Source organism: Elephantulus edwardii, unplaced genomic scaffold (genome assembly GCF_000299155.1).
Source record: "Elephantulus edwardii isolate Elephantulus edwardi_28Jun2011 unplaced genomic scaffold, EleEdw1.0 scaffold00061, whole genome shotgun sequence".
NCBI lineage: Eukaryota > Metazoa > Chordata > Mammalia > Macroscelidea > Macroscelididae > Elephantulus > Elephantulus edwardii.
In genome coordinates, this window is record NW_006399811.1 from 9,275,870 (window position 1) to 9,298,899 (window position 23,030).

Sequence of the window (23,030 nt, forward strand, 5' to 3'; positions counted from 1 at the left end):
CTTCGTGTTCTAGCGCTGTCACAGTGCAGGATACGTGTTGTTAGTGTCCCGTTTTCCTTGTGAAGAAGTCTTGTTTTCTTCTTGTCCCAGGTCCCAGCAGGCTCATGCTTCCCGTGGACTCAGAGAAAAGGCATACGGTAACTAAAATAAAATGCCAACAATTTCATGATTTGATCAGTTTCAGCCTGACTAAATCTGTTTAGTTTTGAGTGCTATTTCTTGCCTGTAATTCTTCTAGTGAAGGAAAACTGCTTTCAAGAGGACAGCATTCCAAATCCAAAACTACAAATAGAAAAACAAAACTATGTAAGTCTGTCTGGGACGAAGTGCAACCTAGTTGCTTCTTAGAGGCAAGGATAGTGGAACCACACCTCACATATTTCAGGCGTGTTGTCAGGCGGGGCCAGTCCTGACAGCACAAAGGGAATGGTGGGGGTCAGAGAAAGAGACAGTTCTTCAAGGTGATAGGCTGACAAAGTGACTGTAACAATGGGCTTGACTGTATCAGAGATGCTGAGGATGCGCAGGGGAGGGCAAGGTTCAGATCTGTGGCTCAAAGGGTCACTAGGGGTCGCAGTCGACTTCACCACACCTGACAACAGCATATAAACGGTATCAATCGGAGATAATATATTAAGCCATATGTAATAATTACTTCCCAATTGACTACAGCAATTAGAAAGGCTAGATGTGATACTAAGGGGGGCTGTGAATGTATGTTATTGGGAGAGGAACAATTTCCAAAAGGGAGAGAATAGCTGCATATCTTCAACACAAATAACTGATATGACTGAACTGTACGTGTTGACAGGAGCTGAAGGTGGATGCTGGGTTCACTGGGGGGTTCTTCTATGATTGTAAACCCATTATCATTGAGTCAATTTACCTTCATTATTTATAAAAATAAGATTAAAGATTGTTGAGGGTTAAATAGTAAAATATATGTGAAAGAATTTGTTCAGGTGATACTTGATAAAGTGATTATCCTTTTGCCAAGGACCTCTTCAAAATTCTAAAGAGCAAAAACGTCAGTTTAAAGACTAAGGTGCACCTGACCCAAGTAACGGTATTTTCCGATGCTTCTGATGCATCCATAAGTTTGATAATGAAGAATAACTGGTGTCTTTGAATTATGGTATTGGCAAAGAGTATTGAATACATCACGGACTGCCAAAAGAACCAATCTGTCTTCGAAAGTGCAACCAGAGTGCTCCTTAGGGACAAGAGTGGTGAAACTTTGTCTCAGTCACTTTGGGCACTTTTTTCAGGAGGAACCAGGAGAGAAATAACATGTTGGGAAAGGTAGTGAGTCAGTGAAAGAGAGGAAGAGCCTCAAAAATATGGACTGACACAGTGACTACCACAAAAGGCCTGAGCATGACAGAGACGATGAGGAAGGCTCAGGACAGGGCAAGGTTCAGACCTGTTGTCCATAGGGTTGCTGTGAGTCATAGTTGATTTGGTGGCAACTAACAAGAACAACACTGGAAGTGACTTTCCAGTAACTTTTCTTCTAACATGACTACTTTGCAAAATTTCACTTTGAAAATTAAGTCCCAGCAATTCCACTACCTGGAATATTCCCTAAAGAAACCTGAGCCACAACTCAAACAGATGTGTGCACACTCATGTTTATTGCTGTTAAAAAAAAACAAACCAACAAAACAAACAAACAAACAAGAAAAACCAAACAAACAAAAAATGGACAAACAAGGCTTACGGGAATCCCTGACAAAGTGGGTCTTACTTAGTCACCTTTCAAAAACTCACTCCTAAGGGAGCTCTGGTGGCCTAGTGGCAAGAAGCTGCACTGCATCCCAGAGGTACATGGTTCGAATCCACCAGATGCTCTGCTGGAGAAGGAGGACCAATCTTCTCCTGTACCAATCAGATCCGATTTGACGGTACACACACACAAAAGTATAAATTTTTTTTTAAATCACAATTAAAATTAAAAAACAAACAAACAAAAACGAAAAACTCACTCCTTTCTCTCAACTTTAAGCCAAACAACTGAGAGGCCTATAACATGGCTGAAAACATGGGGAGGCACTCACTCTTTAGAATAACCAACCACTTAACACATCAAGCCAGCAGCATGTGCCCTCCTGACAAAGCCCTGCAGGCATATGGGGAGAGCACAGGATTCATGAAGATGGTAATTACAGGGTGGGAGTGGGAAGAGTAAAATTACATTTTGAGTATTGTAATTAACTACATAAAACAAAAAGGGGTTGGCTAGACATTGTAATTAATTAGTTGCATTAGTCAATGGTAATTAATGTTATAGAACACAATGTCTATGAATTATTTTAGGATAAATAATTATTTAAGGATTACAATATGACTTGTAAACTTGCAAATAAAAGTTTTTCAAAAAGGAAAAACGTGTGTATAACATTTGAATGAAAAACAAATCTGCTTTGTTAACGTTCAGGGGGTACTCTTCTCCAACACCACAACTCAAAGGCATCAATTATTCTTTTGTCATCTTTATTCACTGTGCAGTTCTTAGATGCAAAGCAAGTGAATAAAAATAACATGAACAGAATCATATGTACCTTAGTCTTTAAAATGACCTAATTGCTTCTCAGAACTTCGGAGCGGTCCCTAACAGCAGATTTCCCAAATGCAACATATTTGTTGATTCCCTGACTGTTGGTACCAAAGGTGATGACTGTGGATATAAGGAAGATGAAATTGATAACAATTTCAATCTTTTCATCAATCATGATGTTTCCAATTGGCCCAGTCGTGAGGATTTTTGTCTCTTTTTTTAAAATGTGGATTGAAGAGCTTTAATCAAATAGTGTAGCGCACTACAAATTAATTTTCTACAGTAGTTTAAGATAAAACAATTACTATTTACAGTATTGAGAAACCAAGAGCCAATATTCATATGTCGTTGTTGTTATGTGCCGTCGAGTCGTTTGTGACTCATAGCGACCCTATGTACAACAGCTCTAAACCCTGCTCTATCCTGTGCCAATCTCATTGCCTCTGACACACCCATCCCGATTACCCCAGTCACTGAATCAATCCACCTCTTTGAGGGTATTCCCCTCCTGTGCTGTCCCTCTACCCTACCCAGAATGATGTCCCTCTCCAAGGACCTGTCACTCCTTACAACATGTCCAAAGTATGTCAGACAAAGCCCCAGAATCCTTGCATCCAAGGAGTAGCCTGGTTTAACCCTGGCAGTCCATGGTACATTCAATACTCTTCTCCAGCACCACAGCTCAAAGGCGTCAATTCTCCTTCTATCCTCCCTCCCTAGGCATTGTCCAACTCTCTGATGCATAACAAGTGATTGCAAAAACCATAGCCTGTATCAGGCGCACCTTAGTCTCCAGAGAGACACCGTTGCTCTTGAGTACTTTAGAGATGTCCCTAACAGCAGATTTTCCCATCGCAATATGTTTTTCTATTTCCTGGCTGCTGGTGCCAAGAGTGTTGACCGTGGAACCGAGCAAACTGAAGCTGTGAACAATCTCAATCTCTTTGCCATCCATCCTGATGCTACCAATTGGTCCAGTGATGAGAATCTTTGTCTTCTTGACATTAAGCCACAGTCCATAATGAAGGCTGCAGTCCTTGACCCTCTGCAGCAAGTGCATGAGGTCCTCCTCAGTTTCAGCGAGTTTCATATACATTTTTCTATTACAGAAAGTTTTATATAAATCAAAGTGCATGAAATCACTTAGAATATATTCTCCATTCTTCCTCTTAAAGCTGAAGAAAATTCAACATGCAGGGGGAAGCTTAATCAGGAACACTTCCTAACAAATATAGACTTAGCTTGGCCCCCAAGACCACACCGAAAACTGCCAGGGAGTTTGGGGGTATGTGTGAGACCAGCTCTGGGGCTGGAAAAACCAAGAAGGAGTTGGACCTGGCTTCCACAGGAGTGTTGGATCTGTTTCTGGAAAGCCTTGACCTACTCAAACCTCTGGGGAACTCTCCTGGAATATGAAAAAGGGAAAATATTTTTCAAAAGCAGGCTTCTTGTCAAAATGACAACAAAGAAGGGCCCTTTATTTCATATGCCCACCAACTAAATGGACAATGGCATTCTTAACACTTGGTACTTTTTGGTAAAATGCTTGTCTGTCAGACACTGTTCTAAAAACTAAGCATCCAGATTAAGACAGACTAGGAAGGATTGGCCATCCTCATCCGAAATATAACAGGCCTTTGAAGACCCTATGTACAGTACTGCACACTTACAGTAGACTAACAGATAACGGTAACTGAGGCTGAGCCCTCTAATTTGGAAACACAAAGAAGGAAGACCAGTTATAAGCAGACACTAAGGATTGGAATATTGAATGTGAGAAGCATGAATGTAGGAAAAGCGGGCATCATTAAGAAGGAAATAGAATGCATAAATAGTGACATACTAGGTAGTGGTGAAATGAGATGGACTGGCATGGGACATTTTGAATCAGACAATCATATGATCTTCTATGCCAGGATGAAAAGGTGAAAAAAAAAACCCAACAAAAAATGGGGTCGCTTTCCTAGTTAAAAAGGTAATTTCTAGATCCACCTTTAAATACAATATTGTAACAGGATAATATCCATATGCACACAAGGAAGACCTGTTAATACTACTACCATTCAAATTTATGCACCAATAACCAAAGCCAAAGAGAAGGAAATAGATGATTTCTACCAACTGTTGCAGTAAAAAATTGATCAAGCATAACCAAGACGAATCAATAATAATGGATGACTGGAATGTGAAAAATGGGGACCAGAGAGGATAAATAGTTGGAAAATACGGGCTTGGTGACAGAAATGAGGCTGAGGATAGAATGATAGAATTCTGCAAAATCAATTCCTGTAAATACCTTTTATAGGAAACATAAACACAAACTATATACATTGGATTTCACCTGATTGGATGCACAGGAATCAGATCGATTACATCCATGAAAGGAATTGTTGGAGGAGTACAGTATTAGCAGTGAAAAGTAGGCCAGGTGCTGACTGTGGAACAGACCATTAACTACTCATATGCAAGTTAAAATTAAAGCTAAAGAAGGTTAAAACATATCCACAGGAATCAAAATTTGATTTTCAATCTATCCCCCCTGAATTTAAAAACAAACTCAGGAATAGGTCTGAGGTTTTGAACACTAATGAATGAAGACCAGAGGATGGGGGCTATCAAGATGTGGGAAGATATCAAGAATACTGTCCATGAAAAATGCAAAAGGTCATTACAAAGGAGGAAGAAGAAAAGACCAAAATGGATATCAGAAGAAGCCCAAAAAAGGGGAAGAAGTTAAGGAGATGAACAGAAGATTTCAAATGGGAGCTTGGGAAGACAAAGTATAATGAAATGTGCAAGGAGCTAGAGTTTAAAAATAAAAAAAGGCAAAACTCACTTAGCATTTCTTAAGCTAAGGAGCAAATTCAAGCTGCAAGTTTTAATACTTAAGGATGCTCTGGGTAGTATATTGAATGATTCAGGAAGCATTAAAAGAAGATAGAAAGAGTATACAGAGTCACTATAACATGAACTGGCTGGCACGGAAGAATTTCCTAAAACAACATATGATAAAGAGGCAATAGTAGGGAGTTCTAGTGGCCTAGGGGCAAGAAGCTGCACTGTAATCCCGAAGGCATGCAGTTCGAGCCCACCAATGCATTGTTGGGGCAATCTCCTCCTGTGCCAGTAGGATCTGATTCATGGTCCACAACAAGGAAAAAAAAAGGGAGAGATAATGGTGATGAAGGATAAGTTCAGGAAATTCTGAAGGACTTGGTAAAAAATAAAGCTCCAGGAATTGATGGAATACCAATTGATATATTTCAACAAACAGATGTCCTGGATGTGCTCAACAAGTTGTGCCAAGAAATCTTGAGGACAACCACCTGGCCAATGATTTTAAGAGATTCGTACTTATTCTCATTAAAAAAAAAAAAGGTGGCTTGACAGAGTATGAAAATGCAGATGACACAACCCTGTTTGCTGAAACTGAGGAGGATCTGATGTGCTTGCTGCAGAAGGTCAATGACTGCAGCCTTCAATCCGGATTGAAGGTCAACATCAAGAAACAAAGATTCTCACCACTGGAGCAATTCGCAGCATCAGTATGGAGGGTGAAGAGATTGAGATAGTTAACAGTTTTAGTTTGCTTGGCTCCACAGTCAACACTCTTGGTACCAGCAGCCAGTTTTGCATTGAGAAAGTCAGCTGTCAGGGATCTCTTCAGAGTACTGAAGAGCAGCGACGTCAGGCTGGAGACTAAGGTGTGCCTGATCCGGGCTATAGTCTTCACAATTGCATGCTATGCATCAGAGAGTTGGACAGTGACTAGAGATGATAGAAAAAGAATTGATGCCTTTGAACTGTGGTGTTGGAGAAGAGTGTTGTATATACAAAGATTCTCACCACTAGACCAACTGGCAGCACCATGATAGATGGAGAAAAGATTGAAGTTGCTAACAATTACAGTTTGCTCGGCTCCACAATCAACACTCTTGGCACCAGCAGGAAATCAAAAGACAAATTGCCCTGGGAAAATCTGCTGCCGGGGACCTCTTCAGAGGACTGAGAAGCAACAATGTCAGTCTAGAAACTAAGGTGTGCCTGATCCAGGCCATGGTCTTTGCAATTATTTTCTATGCATCAGAGAGCTGAACAATGACTACGGATGACAGAAAAAGCATCTTTGCCTTTGACTTGTGGTGCTGTAGAAGGCACTGAACATACTATGCACTGCCAAGAAAACAAATAGTTCTGTCTTGGACAGGGTGCAAGTTTCTCCTTGGAGGCAAGGATTTTGAAACTTCGTCTCACATACTTTGGGCACATGGCCTGGAGGTACTAGTCCTTGGAGAAGGACATCATGTTCAGAAGGGTGGAGGGACAGCCCAGGAGAGAAAGACCCTGGATGAGATGGATTGATACAGTAACCAGGATAATGGGGGTAGGTGTGTCAGAGACGTGAAACCAGCCCAGGATAGAGCAGAGTTCAGAGCTAACATACACAGGGTCACTATGAGTCACAGGCAACTCAAAGGCACAGAACAACAACAAACAAAAACAGACATCTGTATGGAAAAGCTATATGAGGAGGAACTAAAGAATGGTTTGTTTGGAAGGCAGAAAGCTTGAGTTGAGACAAAGGTGTTGATGTCCAGGTTCATGGTAATTTGGTAGGTTAACAGCAAATCTTGGGTTACACATAATTAAGAAATAACACCATTAGATAACTAACTAAGAGTAAGGAGCTTCCGTTATTCATTTTTTATTTACCAGAAAAATTTTCATTACTATAAATAAATGGTTTGTCTTTAGTTTCAGTATTGTGGCTTATCCAGGACAAGCATGTCTTTTTGTCCTCTTGATATTTAGATCTAATCCATATTGAAGAGTGTAGTCTTTCTTCTGTATCAAGTGTTTCAAATTTTCCTCAATTTCAGCACGCAAGACTGTGTCACTTGCACAACACAATTTTCAGTGACTCTTCCTCCAATTCAGATGCCACAGTCTTCATAAAGTCCAGCTTCTCAAATAATGTGCTCAGCATACAGATTGAACAGGTAAGGAGAAAGGATACAGCCCTGACAGACATCATCTTTTTTTTAACCACATAGTGTTCCCTTGTTCTGTTCAGACAATAGTTTCTTGGTATCATCAAACTTAAATTCTGCAACTTTTGCTTAATGGAGGTTATTCTCAATAAATTTTATTTCAAATAAAATTTGAACACTTTCAAAGATGTTATGCTGTAATTAGGCTGTAGCAAAAATAAAACAAAACAAAATAAAATAATGTGCCAAAAAACCATCTGAGGTATTTCTATAAATCTTAAAAATGTTCAGAATGTACTTTTCCATCAAAAGGTACACTTTGATCCTGTAGCAGATTTCATTTCAGACCTTTGTAACGTGTATCACTGCTTAGGAGTTGAAAGAACATCTCTATAAGATTGCAAGAAGTCACATGGTTAGCTATCTAAGGGATCTCAAGGCCAGTGTTCCAGGAGCAAGACAATCAACATTAGGAAATGTATCTATTAGGAACTTCTGGACTACATAATGGAAGTGAAGAGTTTTTATAGCTGTAGGAAGAATCCGTTCACAAACATGTCCAAAATATTGATACCTATGATGATACTCTTTGCAAAAAAAGCAACTAATAAAGACATGTAAGCTTCGTTTAGCACAAACGCACTGACTTCTAGTGCTTACAGTGAAATGCTGGTTTTCAGTGTCCCCCATATCTGAACATTATCACAGTAGTCTCATGATCTGAGCAGTCACCTCCACTTCTTTTTTGGTTTTTGTGGCCCTGAAAACTACAGAAAAATGTTAAATGTTAAATGTTAAAACTTTGTTTTAACTATTTCCAGGAGAGCTTGAAACAAGTTACTATCATAAGGTTGTATTCTGCTTTTTAGAACATATATTTCACTCCATTTCTGTCAGGGCCTGGCTAGCCTGCAAAAAGCAGGAGCAACAACACCTTGTAAAAACAGCAGGACCACCTATCTTGGCTTGACCATCTGTTCTGCAGATAACAACTCCAGGAAGCAGTATGCTAATGAATAGGGAGTGACCAAAGGCCTCAGAATTCTAGGAATGTGATGCCTTCTTGTTTTCCAATAGATATCATAGGATATCCCAGAAGATGTCTTTGTTTTGTGTTGAGGTCTGGGAATGTTTGATCTACCAGTCAACATCTCTGACAGATAAGAGATAATGCAATTACCCCTGCAGGCATGTTCCTAAGATGCGTGTGTGTGTGTGTGTGTGTGTGTGTGTGTGTGTGTGTGTGTACCCTTGCCAAAATATTAAACTTGCTATTTGTCATCAGCAGTTAGCCTCTCCGCATCCCCGATACATTTCCATTTCCTGGAATTCCCTGGAAGAGGAACACAAGTTTGCCCTTGCTGCCCCCTCAGCCCACGTAGCTCCCCTGTGCTCTGTATTAAGATCGTGCCCTCTCTGCTCCATCTTACTATGTTTTTATTGTGTGCTGTCACTCAGAGGCAGTAAATTGCATGGAGGAGACTGCCCATCTTTCTTCTGTGGAGCAAACTGTGGATTTGAACCATGTGCCTTTGGGTTAGCAGCATGACTCCTTACCACTAAGCCATCAGAGTTGCTTCCATCTCACTGTATCAGTGGTGAATGTACTTAAAACCCAGTTGGTGTTCACTGCCTGGTACATTGAATGGCCACTGCACTGCAGTCACACAAGTTTAGCTGACTCTTATGCACAAACTTGAGAAACACAGGGTAAAGCTATAAATCAATGCATATTCATGTTTATATATGTCTTTGGACATATATACTATATATGTCTACGGACATATGTTGTTGTGGGTTGATGGGTACTGCTGAGTTGGAACCAACACATAAATGATCCTCCGGTGGGTTTTCAGAGGCAGTAAATCACACAGGAGAAGTCTGTCCATCTTTCTCCAATGGAGCAGCTGATGGATTTGAACCACGTGCCTTCAGGATTGCAGCACTGCTTTTTACCACTAGGCCACAGAGTACCCTATATGCTGTTGTTGTTAAGTGCTGTCAAGTTGCCTTCAACTCATAGCAAACCTATGTGCAATGGTTCTGAAGCCTGTCCTGTATTGAGCCAGTCTCACTGACTCTAACACACCTACCCCAGTGCCCCAGTTACTGTAGCAATACACTTCTTCTGGGGTCTTCCTCTCCTGTACTGTCGCTCCACCTTTCCAAGCATGATGTCCTTGTCCAACGATCTCCCTCATGGCCACGTGCCCAAAGTATGAGAGACAGAGCTTCAGAATAGAATCCTAGCCTCCAAGAAGCAACTTGGTTTCGCTCTCTCTAAGACAGACTTATTTTCTTGATGATCCATGGTATGTTCAGGACTCTATTCCAACACCATAACTTAAAGGCATAGATTCTTCTACTATCATCCTTAGTCACTATCCAGCACTAAGCAAGTAACTGGAAAGACCATGTCCTGGATCAGGCACACCTTAGTCTCCAGACTGACATTGCTGCTTCTCAATCCTCTGAAGAGGTCCCTGACAGCAGATTTTCCGGTGCAGTTCGTCTTTTGATTTCCTTATTGCTGGCACCAAGAGGGTTGACTGTGTAGCCAAGCAAGCTGTAAGTGACGTATTTAAGCCTTCAAACATTGGCAAGCATGCCTGGGAAACAACACATAAAACAAACAAGAATAAAAAATTTCTCGAGTGCCTTTTCTGAGCCAAGCAGTGTTCAAATAATTTTGCAAACTAATTCAGTAAGTTCTCACAACAATTCTATGAGGACTGAAGTATTAATACTCTTGGCTGTTTCAGAGATGAGAAAACATGTAAAAAGGTTAAGAACCTTACCCAAAACCACACAATCAGTAAGTGGCAGAGTCAGGATATGAATGCAAGTGGTCTGGTTATTTAGCTGTTATCATTTTTACCTTGTAATAAACATATTACAAGGTACTCTAAATCTGCAGTGCTCAAACATAGGTCTAAACTGTGATTTTAGCACATATGACCTACATGCATATACAGATTATTTAACTTTTATGAGTCTGTCTCCTTCAGTTTTGTGCAAATTCTCAAACAATAGAACCTTAGTCCCAAACCAATAACGTACTTTATTGGAAAAGAATCAAGACATTTTAAATGGCTTTAGTCTTCTTTCCAAAACTTTTTCCCTAGTTCTAACTCCAGCTTGTTCCCATGCAAATTCCCAATCTGGAAGATTTATTATGTACCATATGTTTATCACATTTAGACCTTGCAAGAGTATGAGATAGGTACTATTATACTAATTCACAAGTGAAAAACTGAAAGACATTTTACCATGTCCAAAGTCACTTAACAATGTCAGTACTGGGATATAAACTTACGTTAGGTGACTCTAAGGCTATTATTTCTCCTTTTTAACAAAGAGCTTTCAAACTGTGTTCCTAAGATTTCGTGGGGATTGAAGGGCTGCTAGAGGAACTTTTTTTTACAGACAACTATAAACTTGCTAAGGAGTTGCACTGCTAACCAAAAGACAGGTAGTTCAAATACACCAGTGGTTCCACAGGAGAAAAGTGGGCAATCTCCTCTCGGATGATTTACAACCTTTGGAAAACCACCGCAGATCAGAGTCAATTCCAACTCAATGACATCATTGACACAGATAATCTAGTGACTGCCACATCAGGCTGGAGACTAAGGTGTGCCTGATCCGGGCTGTACTCTTAGCAATTACGTGCTATGCATCAGCAAGTTGGACAGTGAATAGAAATGATAGAAAAAGAACTGATGCCTTTGAACTGTGGTGTTGGAGAAGAGTGTTGTATATACTCTAGAATGCTAGGAGAACAAACAGGTTTATCCTGGAGAGGGTGAAGCCGGGATGCTCCTTGGAGGCAAGGGTTCTGAAGCTTCATCTGACATACTTTGGGCATTTTGCAAGGAGGGACTGGTCCTCGGAGAGGGACATCATGTTTTGCAGTGTAGACGGGCAGCGAAGGAGAAGGAAGACCTTTGATGAGATAGATCGATTCTGTGACTGGAGCGGTGGGAATAAGTGTGTTTGAGATGGCTAGGTTGGCACAGGATAGAAGAGCATTTAGAGCTCTTGTACGTAAGGTCACTATGAGTTGCAAACGACTCGATGGCACATAACAACAACAAACAACATGAGTCACAGGCAACTCAACGGCACATAACAACGACAACGACGTCATACTAAAAAGCCCTAAAATGAAAAGCTATAAAACTTCCTAAATTTTCTCACTTGCTTAATTTTATGAGCTCTATTACATGTTGGAAGGATTGCCTCCATCCTTGGAGGTAAGGATGGCAAACTTCATCTCAACAAACTTTGGGCATGTTGCTAGAAGAAGCTACTCCTTGGAGAGGGACATCATGCTAGAAAAGGTGGAGCTTCAGCTAAAGAGAGGAAGATCCTCAATGAGATGGACTGACATGGTGAAAGCAGCAAAGGGCTCAAATGTGTCAGAGGTGGCACAGTATAGAACAAAGTTCAGATCTGTTGTTCACAAAGTCACTATGAGTCATAATCAACTGTACAGCACCTAACAATGATGTTGATTTCTGAATGCTGACCCTATAACAGGTGTATGCAATTATAAACAAATCTAAAGGCAAAATTTATTCTAGGCAAAATATTCTTCTGAATATAATCTTTCAATTAATATTTAATTTTTAAATATTTTTTTATATTTTAATATTTTTTTCTCATGCCCATATGTTCACATAAATGATGATGATACCAAACAGAATGGCTTACAAGAACGGCTGTAAAACAGTATTCTTATTGTTGTTGCGTATTGTAAACTCAGAACTGACCCATAGCTGACGACACTGCAGTGGATTTTCAGAAGCAGTTAATCAATCACACAGGAGACTGTCCCTCTTTCTCCTGTGGAGCAGCTGGTGGATCTGAACTGCGTGCCTTCGGGATTGCAGCGCCGCCTCTTGCCACTAGGCCACCAGAGCTCCATAAAACAGTCCTATTTATTTTGGTTTGTTTCTTTAAAAAAAGTAACTAGAGCACATAACCTGAAATGATGGAATACAACGCAGAGTGCAGGAGTAATGATTTTCTAAATCACTACCTAACTTCGGAGGGACTGGAGAGCATTATGCTAAGTGAACTAACTCAGTCCCATAAAGACTGTACAAGACCATTACTGTAGATCATGTATGAGGATCCAAGGGAGGGAGGGTGGGAGCAGAGGCGTGAGGATGGGGGGGTTGGGGAGATGCTAATCATAGGTCACATAATTTGATGGGTGGAGGGAGGAGTGGGTAAACAAAATGGGAAAGATCAGTGTGGAAAACAGTGTATATGAACCTTCTAAGTGAATCAGTATAAAATAAAAATTTTATCTAAATTTTTTTTTAAAATAGTAACTTAAAAAAAAAACACCTCAGAAAGCAAGAGCAGCCTTCAGTTTGATATACTTCTTTGTCATTGTTGTTGCTATGTGCCATCGAGCCGCCTGCGACTCACAGCAACCCTATGTACAAGAGCATTAAACGCCATTCTATCCTGCATCAACCTTGCTGTCTCAAACACATTCATTCCCACCACTCCACTCACAGAATCGATCCATCTCATTGAAGGTCTTCCTCCCTGGCGCTGTCCCTCCACTCTCTCAAACATGATGTCCCTCTCCAAGGTCCAGTCCCTCCTTCCAACATGCCCAAAGTATGTCAGATGAAGATTCAGAATGCTTGACTCCAAGGAGCATTCTGGCTTCACCCTCTCCAGGTCAAACCTATTTGTTCAGCTAGCAGTCCATGGTATATTCAACATTCTTCTCTAGCACCACAGCTCAAAGGCATCAATTCCCTATCATCTCTATTCACTGTCCACCTCTCTGATGCATAGCACATAATTGCAAAGACTATAGCCTGGATCAGGGGCACCTTGGTCTCCAGCCTGATGTTGTTGCTCTTCAGTACTCTTGAGAGGTCCCTCACAGCCGACTTTCCCAATGCAGTTCGTCTCTTGATTTCCTGGCTGCTGTTACCAAGAGTGTTGATTGTGGAGCCAAGCAAACTAAAACTGTTAACTACCTCAATCTCTTCACCATCCATACTGATGCTGCCAATTGGCCCAGTGGTGAGAATCTTTGTTTTCTTGATGTTGAGATTCAATCCATATAGGAAGCTGCAGTCCTTGACCTTCTGCAGCAAGCACTTCAGGTCCTCCTCAGTTTCAGCAAGCAAGGTTGTGTCATCTGCATAACGCAGGCTGTTGATGATTCTTCCACCAATTCTGATGCTTCATTCCTCTTCATACTGCCCAGCGGCTCGGATGATCTGTTCTGCATTCAGATTGAAAAGGTATGGAAACAGAATACATCGCTGACGGATCCCCTTCTTGATTTTGAACCATGTAGTGTCTCCTTGCTCTGATGACTGCTTCTTGGTCCATGTATAGGTTTCACATTAGCACAATCAAATGTTCTGGGATTCCCATTCTTCTCAGAGTCAGCCACAGCTTGTTGTGATCCACACAGTCAAAAGCCTTTGCATAGCCAATGAAGCACAGATAGACATTCTTGTGGTATTCTCTTCTTTCTGCCAAGATCCATCTAACATTAGTTATAATATCCCTAGTACCACGACCTCTTCTAAATCCAGCCTGTACATCTGGCAGTTCTCTGTTGACATATTGTTCCAAACGTTTTTGGATAATTTTCAGCTGAATCTTGCTTGCATGTGATATTAATAATAGTGTTCAATAATTTCCACACTCTGTTGGGTCACCTTTCTTTGGAATGGGAACAAATATCAATTTTTTTCCAGTCAGTTGGCCAGCTGGCTGTCCTCCAGATTTCCTGACACAACTTAGTGAGCACATCCAGGGCAGTGTCTGTCTGTTGAAATATGTCAACTGGTATGCTATCACCTCCTGGAGCCTTGTTTTTTGCCAATTCCTTCAGAGTAATCTGAACTTCCTCCTTGCCATCACCATAGTTTCTTGCTCATATGTTATTTCATAAAATTCCTCTGTGTCAGCCAATTCCTTCTGATACAGTGACTCTGTGTAATCCTTCCATCTTCTTTTGATACTTCCTGGATCATTTAACATTCTATCCAAACTATCCTTAAGTATTGCCATCCATGGCTTGAATTTGTTTTTCAACTTCTGCAGCTTAAGAAACGCTAAGTGAGTTTGGCCCTTTTAATTTTCTGACTCCAACTCTCTGCACATTTCATTACAATAATCTTGCTTTGTCGTCCCCAGCTGCCTTTTGAAATTTTTTGTTCAGCTCTTCGATTTCTTGACTTCTTCCTTCAGCTCTGGCTTCTTGGCGCGCTAATGAAATACTCATAGTGTCATCTGACATCCATCTTGGTCTTTTCTTCTTTTTCATCCTTTGTAATGATCTTTTGCATTCTTCACGGACAATTTTCTTGATATCCTCCCAAAGCTCATTTGGTCTACGCTCGGTGGTGCTCAAGGCCTCAAACCTGTTCCTGAGATGGTTTTGAAATTCGAGTGGGTCAGATTTAAGGTCAAATTTTGGTTCCCATGGACTTGATTTAATTTTCCTCAACTTCAGCTTGAACTTGCATATGAGTAGTTGGTAGTCTGTCCCACAATCAGCACCTGGCCCGGTTGTCACTGCTGTTATTGAGCTTCTCCAGCGAGTCTTTCCACAAATGTAATCTATTTGATTCCTATGCATACCACCATCAGGTGAGAACCATGTGTATAGCCTGCATTTATGTTTCTTATAAAAGGTATTTGCAATGACTAAATCATTGAATGTGCAGAACTCTATCATTCTATCTCCAGCCTCATTTCTCTCACCAAGCCCATGTTTTCCAGATACTGATCCTTCTTCCCTGTTCCCAACTTTTGTATTCCAGTCGCCCATTATTATCAATGCATCTTGATTGCATGTTTGATCACTTTCTGATTACAAAAGTTGGTAGAAACCTTCCATTTCCTCGTCTTTGGCTCTAGTTGTTGGTGCATATATTTGAATGATAGTGGTATTCACTGGCCTTCCTTGTATGCGTATGGATATTTTCTTGTCGCTCACCACACTGTATTTCAGGATAGATCAAGAAATGACTTTTTTAATTATGACACCAACCCTACTTTTTCTCACCTTTTCATCCCCAGAATAGTAAATGATATGATAATCTGATTCAGAATGTCCCATGCCAACCCATCTCATTTCGCCAATACTTATGCATTCCATTTCTTTTTTAACAATGTCCAATTTTCCTACATTCATGCTTCTCACATCCATGTTCCAATCACTAGTGTCTCCTTACAGCTGTTCCTCCTTCTCTGTGTTTCCATTTCTAAGATCTCCATTTCAATTGCCATGTCTTTGTCATTAGTAAAGTATAATAAACATTCCTCATTACCATTACTAATGTTACTAATCTCCTTGGAAATCTGCTTCAATGTCACCTATGAGTCTATACTGTTTTGATGGCAGAGTTTGTGGGGTTTTCTTTAAGCGGTATTATGAATACTTAGAACTCAACCTTTTTGAAGTCAGATAATGAAAATATCCTAAAGTGCTGCTATTGTATTTTTCAAAATACAGTCTACACACTATCTCCATAAGGCTTTCCTGGAGCATTATTTCTAAATTGCAAACTTCTAGGCACCAAGAACAACTTAAGGCATCATAACGTCCAAGGCAGACCTAGAAATGAACATCTTTTAACAAATTCTCCCAGGTATTTCCTAGGTATATTAAAATTGGGTCGATACTTCCTAATGTCTTTAAAATTCAAAGGTGAGAATGGCTAAATGGCTAAAACAAAACCAAAAAGACTTTTAATTTTGCTGATATCTAAAATGTCACAGAGTATTATAACGTATCCCAGTAACATAAATGTTCTCTAATAACTGAGAATTTCAAAGAGACAATATTGATCAGAATCCTCAAAAGCACCATTTCAAAGTGCATTTTCATTTTTCAGGAGAGCTGCTGGATATTCAAAGGAGCACAGATGGCACAGAATGTTGACTGCTGGGCAATTAACCAAAAAGTTGGCAGTTCCAACCCACCAGTAGTATTACAGGAAAAAGATGTGGAAACCTCCTTAAAGATTTAGAGTCTTGGAAACCCAGTGGAGAGTGGCTATGAGTTGGAAATAAATGGACCGCAGTCAGTGGGTTAGGGACAGCGAAGGAATTCCCAATCAAATGTCACTGATTAACTAGTGTCCACTCCATTTGTTGTTGTTATGTGCCATTAAGTCGCTTGCGACTCATAGCAACCCTACTATGTACAAGAGCCCTAAATGCCTAAATTCTATCCTGTGCCAACCTCGCCATCTCAAACATACTCTTTCCTACCACTCCACTCACAGAATCAATCCATCTCATTAAGGGTCTTCCTCTCCGGCACTGTCCCTCCACTCTCCCAAACTTGACGTCCAACATGCCCAAAGTATGTCCAGTTTATTCAGCAATATAATAAGAACTTCCACCATGACAGACAGTAAGTAGACACAGAAGGCTCTGTAGGGTACATTCCTCATAAAGAAAAATGGAAACAGATAGCGTTAGGTTTCACATCTGCCAGGCATGGTTTGCTGCAAACAACAAGTCTTTCAGTGCCCCACTGGCCCAGCCAGAGCAGGGGAAGTAATGGGCTCTTCCCAAACAATGTCAACCCTTCTCCTTCCTCCAGGCTTTCCAAGGTGCCCTTGGGAGCCAGTATGTACGAATAAGTTATCAAAGAAGAAATCTGCTAGGGACTTTCAAGAAAGATTTTCTTTCCCAAAGGGACAGAAAACGCAAAAGGAGAAAAATCTCTCATCACCTAATTCCAGTCTTTCATTAGGATTGAAATGTCTGAGGCAGCATCAAGCCATATTATTAAACTCATGAGGAAACAAACATGAGAAGGAAAAAGTCAACATTACAAGGATCCCAGAGGGGAAGAACAGAAAGAACTTGATTCCCTGATAACAGCGCTGGGCTGCCGCACAAGCACTGGACTAACCACTACTTTAACTGTTCAGTGACCTCTGAGATATTTTCAATAGCCTTTTCAAGTTTGCTCAAGCTCAATTCTAGTTCCATGATTCTCATTAATAAGAGATGGCCAGAAAGTGTCCAGAGTTCAGCAAAACCCTCTTTGTTCTAAGGCAAGAAGTCTCCCCAGACTGTTTACAATATGTGTGGAAACAGGACTTATGACTCTTCCTACGCTGTGTCTTGGAATAAAATCACCTTCTCACTTCTAGGAGAGGACAATACAAAGCTAGCTACCACAACAAGGCAGTCTTTGCTCATGAAGAGCCACCTATGTTTCTAGATGCTTTTGTGTAACTTGGGAAGGTGCTGCTTCATGAAATGTCATTTTTCTAATAACGATTAGTTATCATCACCGTCACAGACACACTGAGAATAGGCCAGAGAGAGTCAAAGATGAATGTATGAACAAATTGTGTGTGCATGTATACCAATCACTATTATAACTAATCAATACATAAGAGGTTGAATTTGGAATACTACAGCTTCTTATGACAGTGTGTAATATCTAGAGGGTTAACTGGAATAATCTAGGATCCAGACAACAAGGATGCTCTTCCTCAAAACTCAGCACTCAATTCAACAAATTCAACTCACTATTGTACAATCAGAACCCACTTATAGCTCATGGGTTTCCCTCTGTGGTGGGCTAAAAATCACCTAAGAGGAGACTATCTTTCTCCCATTGAGGAGCTAGTTGGTGGATTCAAACCACCTGCCTTAGGGTTGGCAGCACCATTTCTTATCCAGTAGGCCACTAAACTTTCCTACAGTTAGCACTAGAAAAATCATTATGGAGCTCTCCTCTCAGACTAACTTGCTACATGTCAATAATTAAGACATGGAACCTCTCAGAAGGGGTAAACTAGTCCCAACAGACCATTTATAGAGGATTAGTTTGGTTCTAGATAAATAATCTGGCTGGCACACTGACTGAATTCATGCTGAACAGAGAAAAGGCCTAGGCAGATCCAAAGGGGTGACAGTGTGGGGTAAGTGTCAGAAATGACTGATTTTTCTATTTCTCTTGAGGTACTAGCAAAAAACCCAGAGTCTCAAGGACTCTACTAAAAAGGTTATCTGCTTTGACCAAGTTTTTTATTTAGGGTTTTGTCTGTTCTGGTCAAAATTAATTGTCACCCAGGATTAAAACCAGTAACTCTTTTTCTAACCAAGGGTAGACCCAGAAGAAATGGGTGGCAAGATTTTTCAAAAGTCCACCTGGTGAGATTTTGAGGAGCCCACTCAAGAGGGAAAGAACAAGGTAGAATCAGGCTTCTGTTAGCAGCATTATCAGGATAACATTTGGGGCTATAGTCAGCTCTGTTAATACGATCGAGAAAGACTTGATAACATTCGTTTTCAACAAGTTCAGTTTGGTACAATCAATGGCCTAGTTCTAAACTAGGGAACCACTGCTGTCCACAGTCAGGACAATGTGAATTATCTGAGAACCTCTGGACCTAGAAAGGTAACAAAGAGGATGCAATGTAATAACAAAAGGCAGCAAAGGCAAAGGGAGAAACCCAAACAACTAGTCCTCTTACAGATATGATTTAACAATTTCTCAGTTCAACCCACATTAACTTGGGAAAATTATTAAATTTGGCTTGCACCTCCGTGAACCCTTCAAGATCTCATTGTCTAGTTTTCACTTAACTGTAACTGAACTCAGGGCCTCGATGCATTCTATAATGTTATCAGTTATTGACTAAGAGCACAGATCTCAGAGCATCACCTTCAAGTCCCAGCTTCTCAAGAAAAAAGAAGGCTCTAGAATGAATTCATTTTCCTTGCATATTATTGGCTGGTGGTGGTGTCACACAGAGGCACTTGGCTTACTCTGTTTTGTCGATAAGGTTAATATATCTACTTGGAGAAACAGAGGAACTGACAGGTCCAATAGGTCTTTTGCTGGTATTGGCATACGTGCCGTGGTAACACATGTACTCAAACCCTAAGGTGTTGGCAATCTAGCAATACAGGGAAGTGAGGAAAACCTGGTAGACTTCTCTTGGTTGTGGGTCCAATGAAGGTATTCTTTTTTTTAGTTTTGAAGGTATTCTTAAGAAGACCTTAATCAGGATTCAGTCATAAGAAGTAGCAGATGGTGAGCTGGTTGGAGAGTCAGGGGATGCTTCCCACACCTATAAGTGATAAAACTCCAGATGACTCAAAGAGGCTCAGGATTTGCTCACAGTATTAATGTTAGAAACATGCAACTGGAAATTATGGATGAGAAATGACTCATGCTACACTCAATTCATTTCAATTTACATCTACATATATCCTTTGGGAGTTATACTTATTTGAGTACCAGCAAGGCTTTTGGTTCATTTAAGAATGCATTTGTATTAGCTTAAATCTTTTTTTAATACTACAGTCTGTGGAAATCATGTTTAACCTGGTAAAACTTTGAGACTCTTTGTATGCTTCTTCTGAGAAATAGGTACATATTAGTATTCCTAGTGTGGGATAATGTCAATACAGGGTATCTTAATAATGGTCTCTGCCAGACTCTTAAATAAGCTTCACTTTACCCAGAATTCAATTTACTTACAGAATCATTAGATCATATTTGTGATAATTAACCATATGACATTAGATTAAATCCTTTTGAAGACTGGAGAGAAACCAAGGAGGACAGGATCAATGTCACAGAATTCAAAGTTCTAAGTTAACTGGAATGAGTACTCTTCCATGACACTGAATAATGTGTGAGAAAGGTGAGATGGTGGGATGTATGGAATACTATATGACCATCTATGGAATATCACAGATAATAATCAAAAGAAACGTCACACACTTCTTCCTCCAATGTTCTTTCTGTGAATTGGGGGACTGATCTCGTCAAAGTGCTAAAAACACTGGGGAGGGCACAGGTGGTATTAAAATGATATAAAGCTTTGATCTGAGCAATAACAACAATTTGACTGAAAAGTAGAGGAGGTTAGTGTCTTGTCGTAATCAACCAAAGCACTTTCATTACAAGCTATTCAGCAACAGGCAGGTGACTCTGAGATAATAAGAGTGAAAAGTTTAAAAGGCAACTGAAAAGACTCCAACAGTGCTCCAATATGGGCTTATAATTTGAAGGGAAGCCCAGATGAGCTAAAATAGGAATCTCAGTATATATACTGATGGGAGTTATGAGCTGCCAACCCAAAGCCAGTGGGTCAAATCTAGCAGCTGCTCTGCAGGAGAAAGATGGGTAATTTGCTCATATGTGATTTACAACCTCAGATAAAGCTGCTGGAGGGTCATCTCTGAGCTGGTTCTAACTCAACAGCAAAGAACAATGAAAATAGGGGGCGGGGGCGGGGGGGGGGGGTAGAAGCTGTCAATTCAGCTCCTTAGGCAGAGGTGGCAGAAAGCAGGGATCCTGGTTCAGTGGTTCAATGATTTCATACTTGGTAACAGCATAGGGCTCAGCAGAGTCCGCTGAAGTTTCTTGATAACAACAGACACCAGGGTAAAGGTTTCAGTTGCTGCAATGAAAAATCTTGGGTATTTAACTGTGGCACAGACAGACAATGGGTAAAATCCATGCAATCTCAAAGCTCATTAAAGAAGTTAGGAGAAAAATTATGGGACTAAATTTGATATTTAAAAAGACTTTCCTTCTCCTGAGTAAAATATCTTAGTCACATGAGACAAAGTATGGCATAAAGCCATAGATATGTATAATTTTTTTTTTAAGAGGGAAAAGAGAAGGGAGAAAAATCAGTGAGATCATAGAGATTAGTGGGGGAGTGTGAAGTGATGAGAAAGGTTCAATGAGGGCTTGAAAAGATGGAGTAATCATAAAATAGAGCAATGGTAATTATACAAAATATAATATACATGGATGATTATATAAAACACAAAGTATACATATAAAGTATGATGTGATATGAATATGCAAATCAATAAAACATTTTAAAAACCAAAAGACTGTACTTTAACTAGATAACACTTCACATCCACAAGACTCTGGCAAATTTACACAAGTCTGACAATGTGGACTTCTCATATACAAGGCAAAATCACCCATCTCAGACCTCATCTCCACTAACAGGAGCCAACGAGAGAAGTCCCAGAGCTCCAAGGGCTCAGAGCTGACACCTGACTTTCATTTCTCCAATGCCAAGTATCAAGCAAGCACCACAGCTCAAGTATTCCTGAAATCATGAGAATTCCATTGTTCCCTGTGCTCTACACAAGACCGCTCCTCCCCTCATCCGCCCAACCACTGGGCAGAGACTACGGGCTCAAGCTGCCAGTCATGATTAGCTTCTTCACTCACTCCTCAGCCAGGAAGCGGGTCCCTGAAACACTCTTAGAAAAGAAACTCTGGGGCTTTGGTGGTCTAGGAAGAAGCTGAGCTGCAATCCTGAAGGTGTGTGGTTCAAATTCACCAGATGCTCCATGCTGTAGAAGGAGGTACAATCTCCTCCTGTGCCAGTCAGATATGATTCGATGGTATACAATGGGGGGGGGGGGGGGGGGATAAAGGAAACCAGTCTTTTTTTAAAAAAAATTTAAAAAGAATCTCCAATTAGAACAGATGAGAGGAAGAACTGTCCGAAGGAAATATATGATTGGGAATTATATGTATGGAAACAATCTGGAACAAGGGGTACACTGCAGGGTGGGTCGGGGGAGGGAGAGTAGAGGCAGAGAAAGAAAATGTTCAACAAGGAAAAATAAAACCCATTAAATTTTTTTTAAAAAAAGAATGCCCGTTCTACTTTTTCCCAGAAGCCACAGCTTCACTGTGATCCTCTGCTTGAAAGCAAACTGATCATACTCTGTATCTCTATTGATGTTAATCACCGTAAGCAGCACAGGACTTGCTGGTTAGCTTTTATCACCCAGGCCTTCAGACTTAATCCTCATATGGCTCTAGGCTAGGAGGAAGCTCTGTGGCAGAGTCTGGAAAGAGCTGTGGCACTAACCCAAAGGTGGCACCACTCTGGTGATGTGAATCCACCAACAGCAGTCTCCTCCTATATGATTTACAGGCTCTGTAAACACACTGTGGGGTCAGCTACGAGTTGGTTCTGACTTGATGGCACTAACATCAGTGAAGAGCACCCTCTCCCCTGGCTTTATTTCTTCCTATAAAACATGTACCACCATTTTTTTACACATACTTAGCTATTTGTCTAAATACCTTTCTGAAAAGCAGAGATTTATTTTGTCTTATTAATTACTGCTGTAATTAAAATTCATTGAATGGATAAATGGTAAAAACAAAGAGCAACTAGACTCTTTGCACCCCTGTGATAGTGCTATTAGTACAATTACTTTCAGAATTCATTTGATATTAGCAAGTAAAGCTAAAGATGTGCATTTCCTAAAAGGTAGCAAGCGGCCTCTTCATTTACATCCCCTACTGAAAGCGAACAGATTATCCGGGAGGCTGGGCTCTATGAGGAGAAATGTGGTGTCAAGATTGGTGGACGATTTATCAACAATCTGCGTTATGCAGATGACACAACCCTGCTTGCTGGAACTGAGGAGGACCTGAAGCGCCTGCTGCA

At 40.5% G+C, this 23,030-nt stretch overlaps 1 protein-coding gene across 1 annotated transcript in view; it reads right to left on the minus strand.

The window, feature by feature from the left end:
• Positions 1–18,581: 18,581 nt before the first annotated feature.
• Positions 18,582–23,030, minus strand: part of LOC102875789 (15 kDa interferon-responsive protein-like) — an 18,244-nt gene continuing 13,795 nt past the window's right edge. Inside the window, 1 exon segment of the mRNA XM_006887773.1 lies at positions 18,582–18,968. Within this exon segment, the coding sequence (XP_006887835.1) occupies positions 18,582–18,968 (387 nt within the window).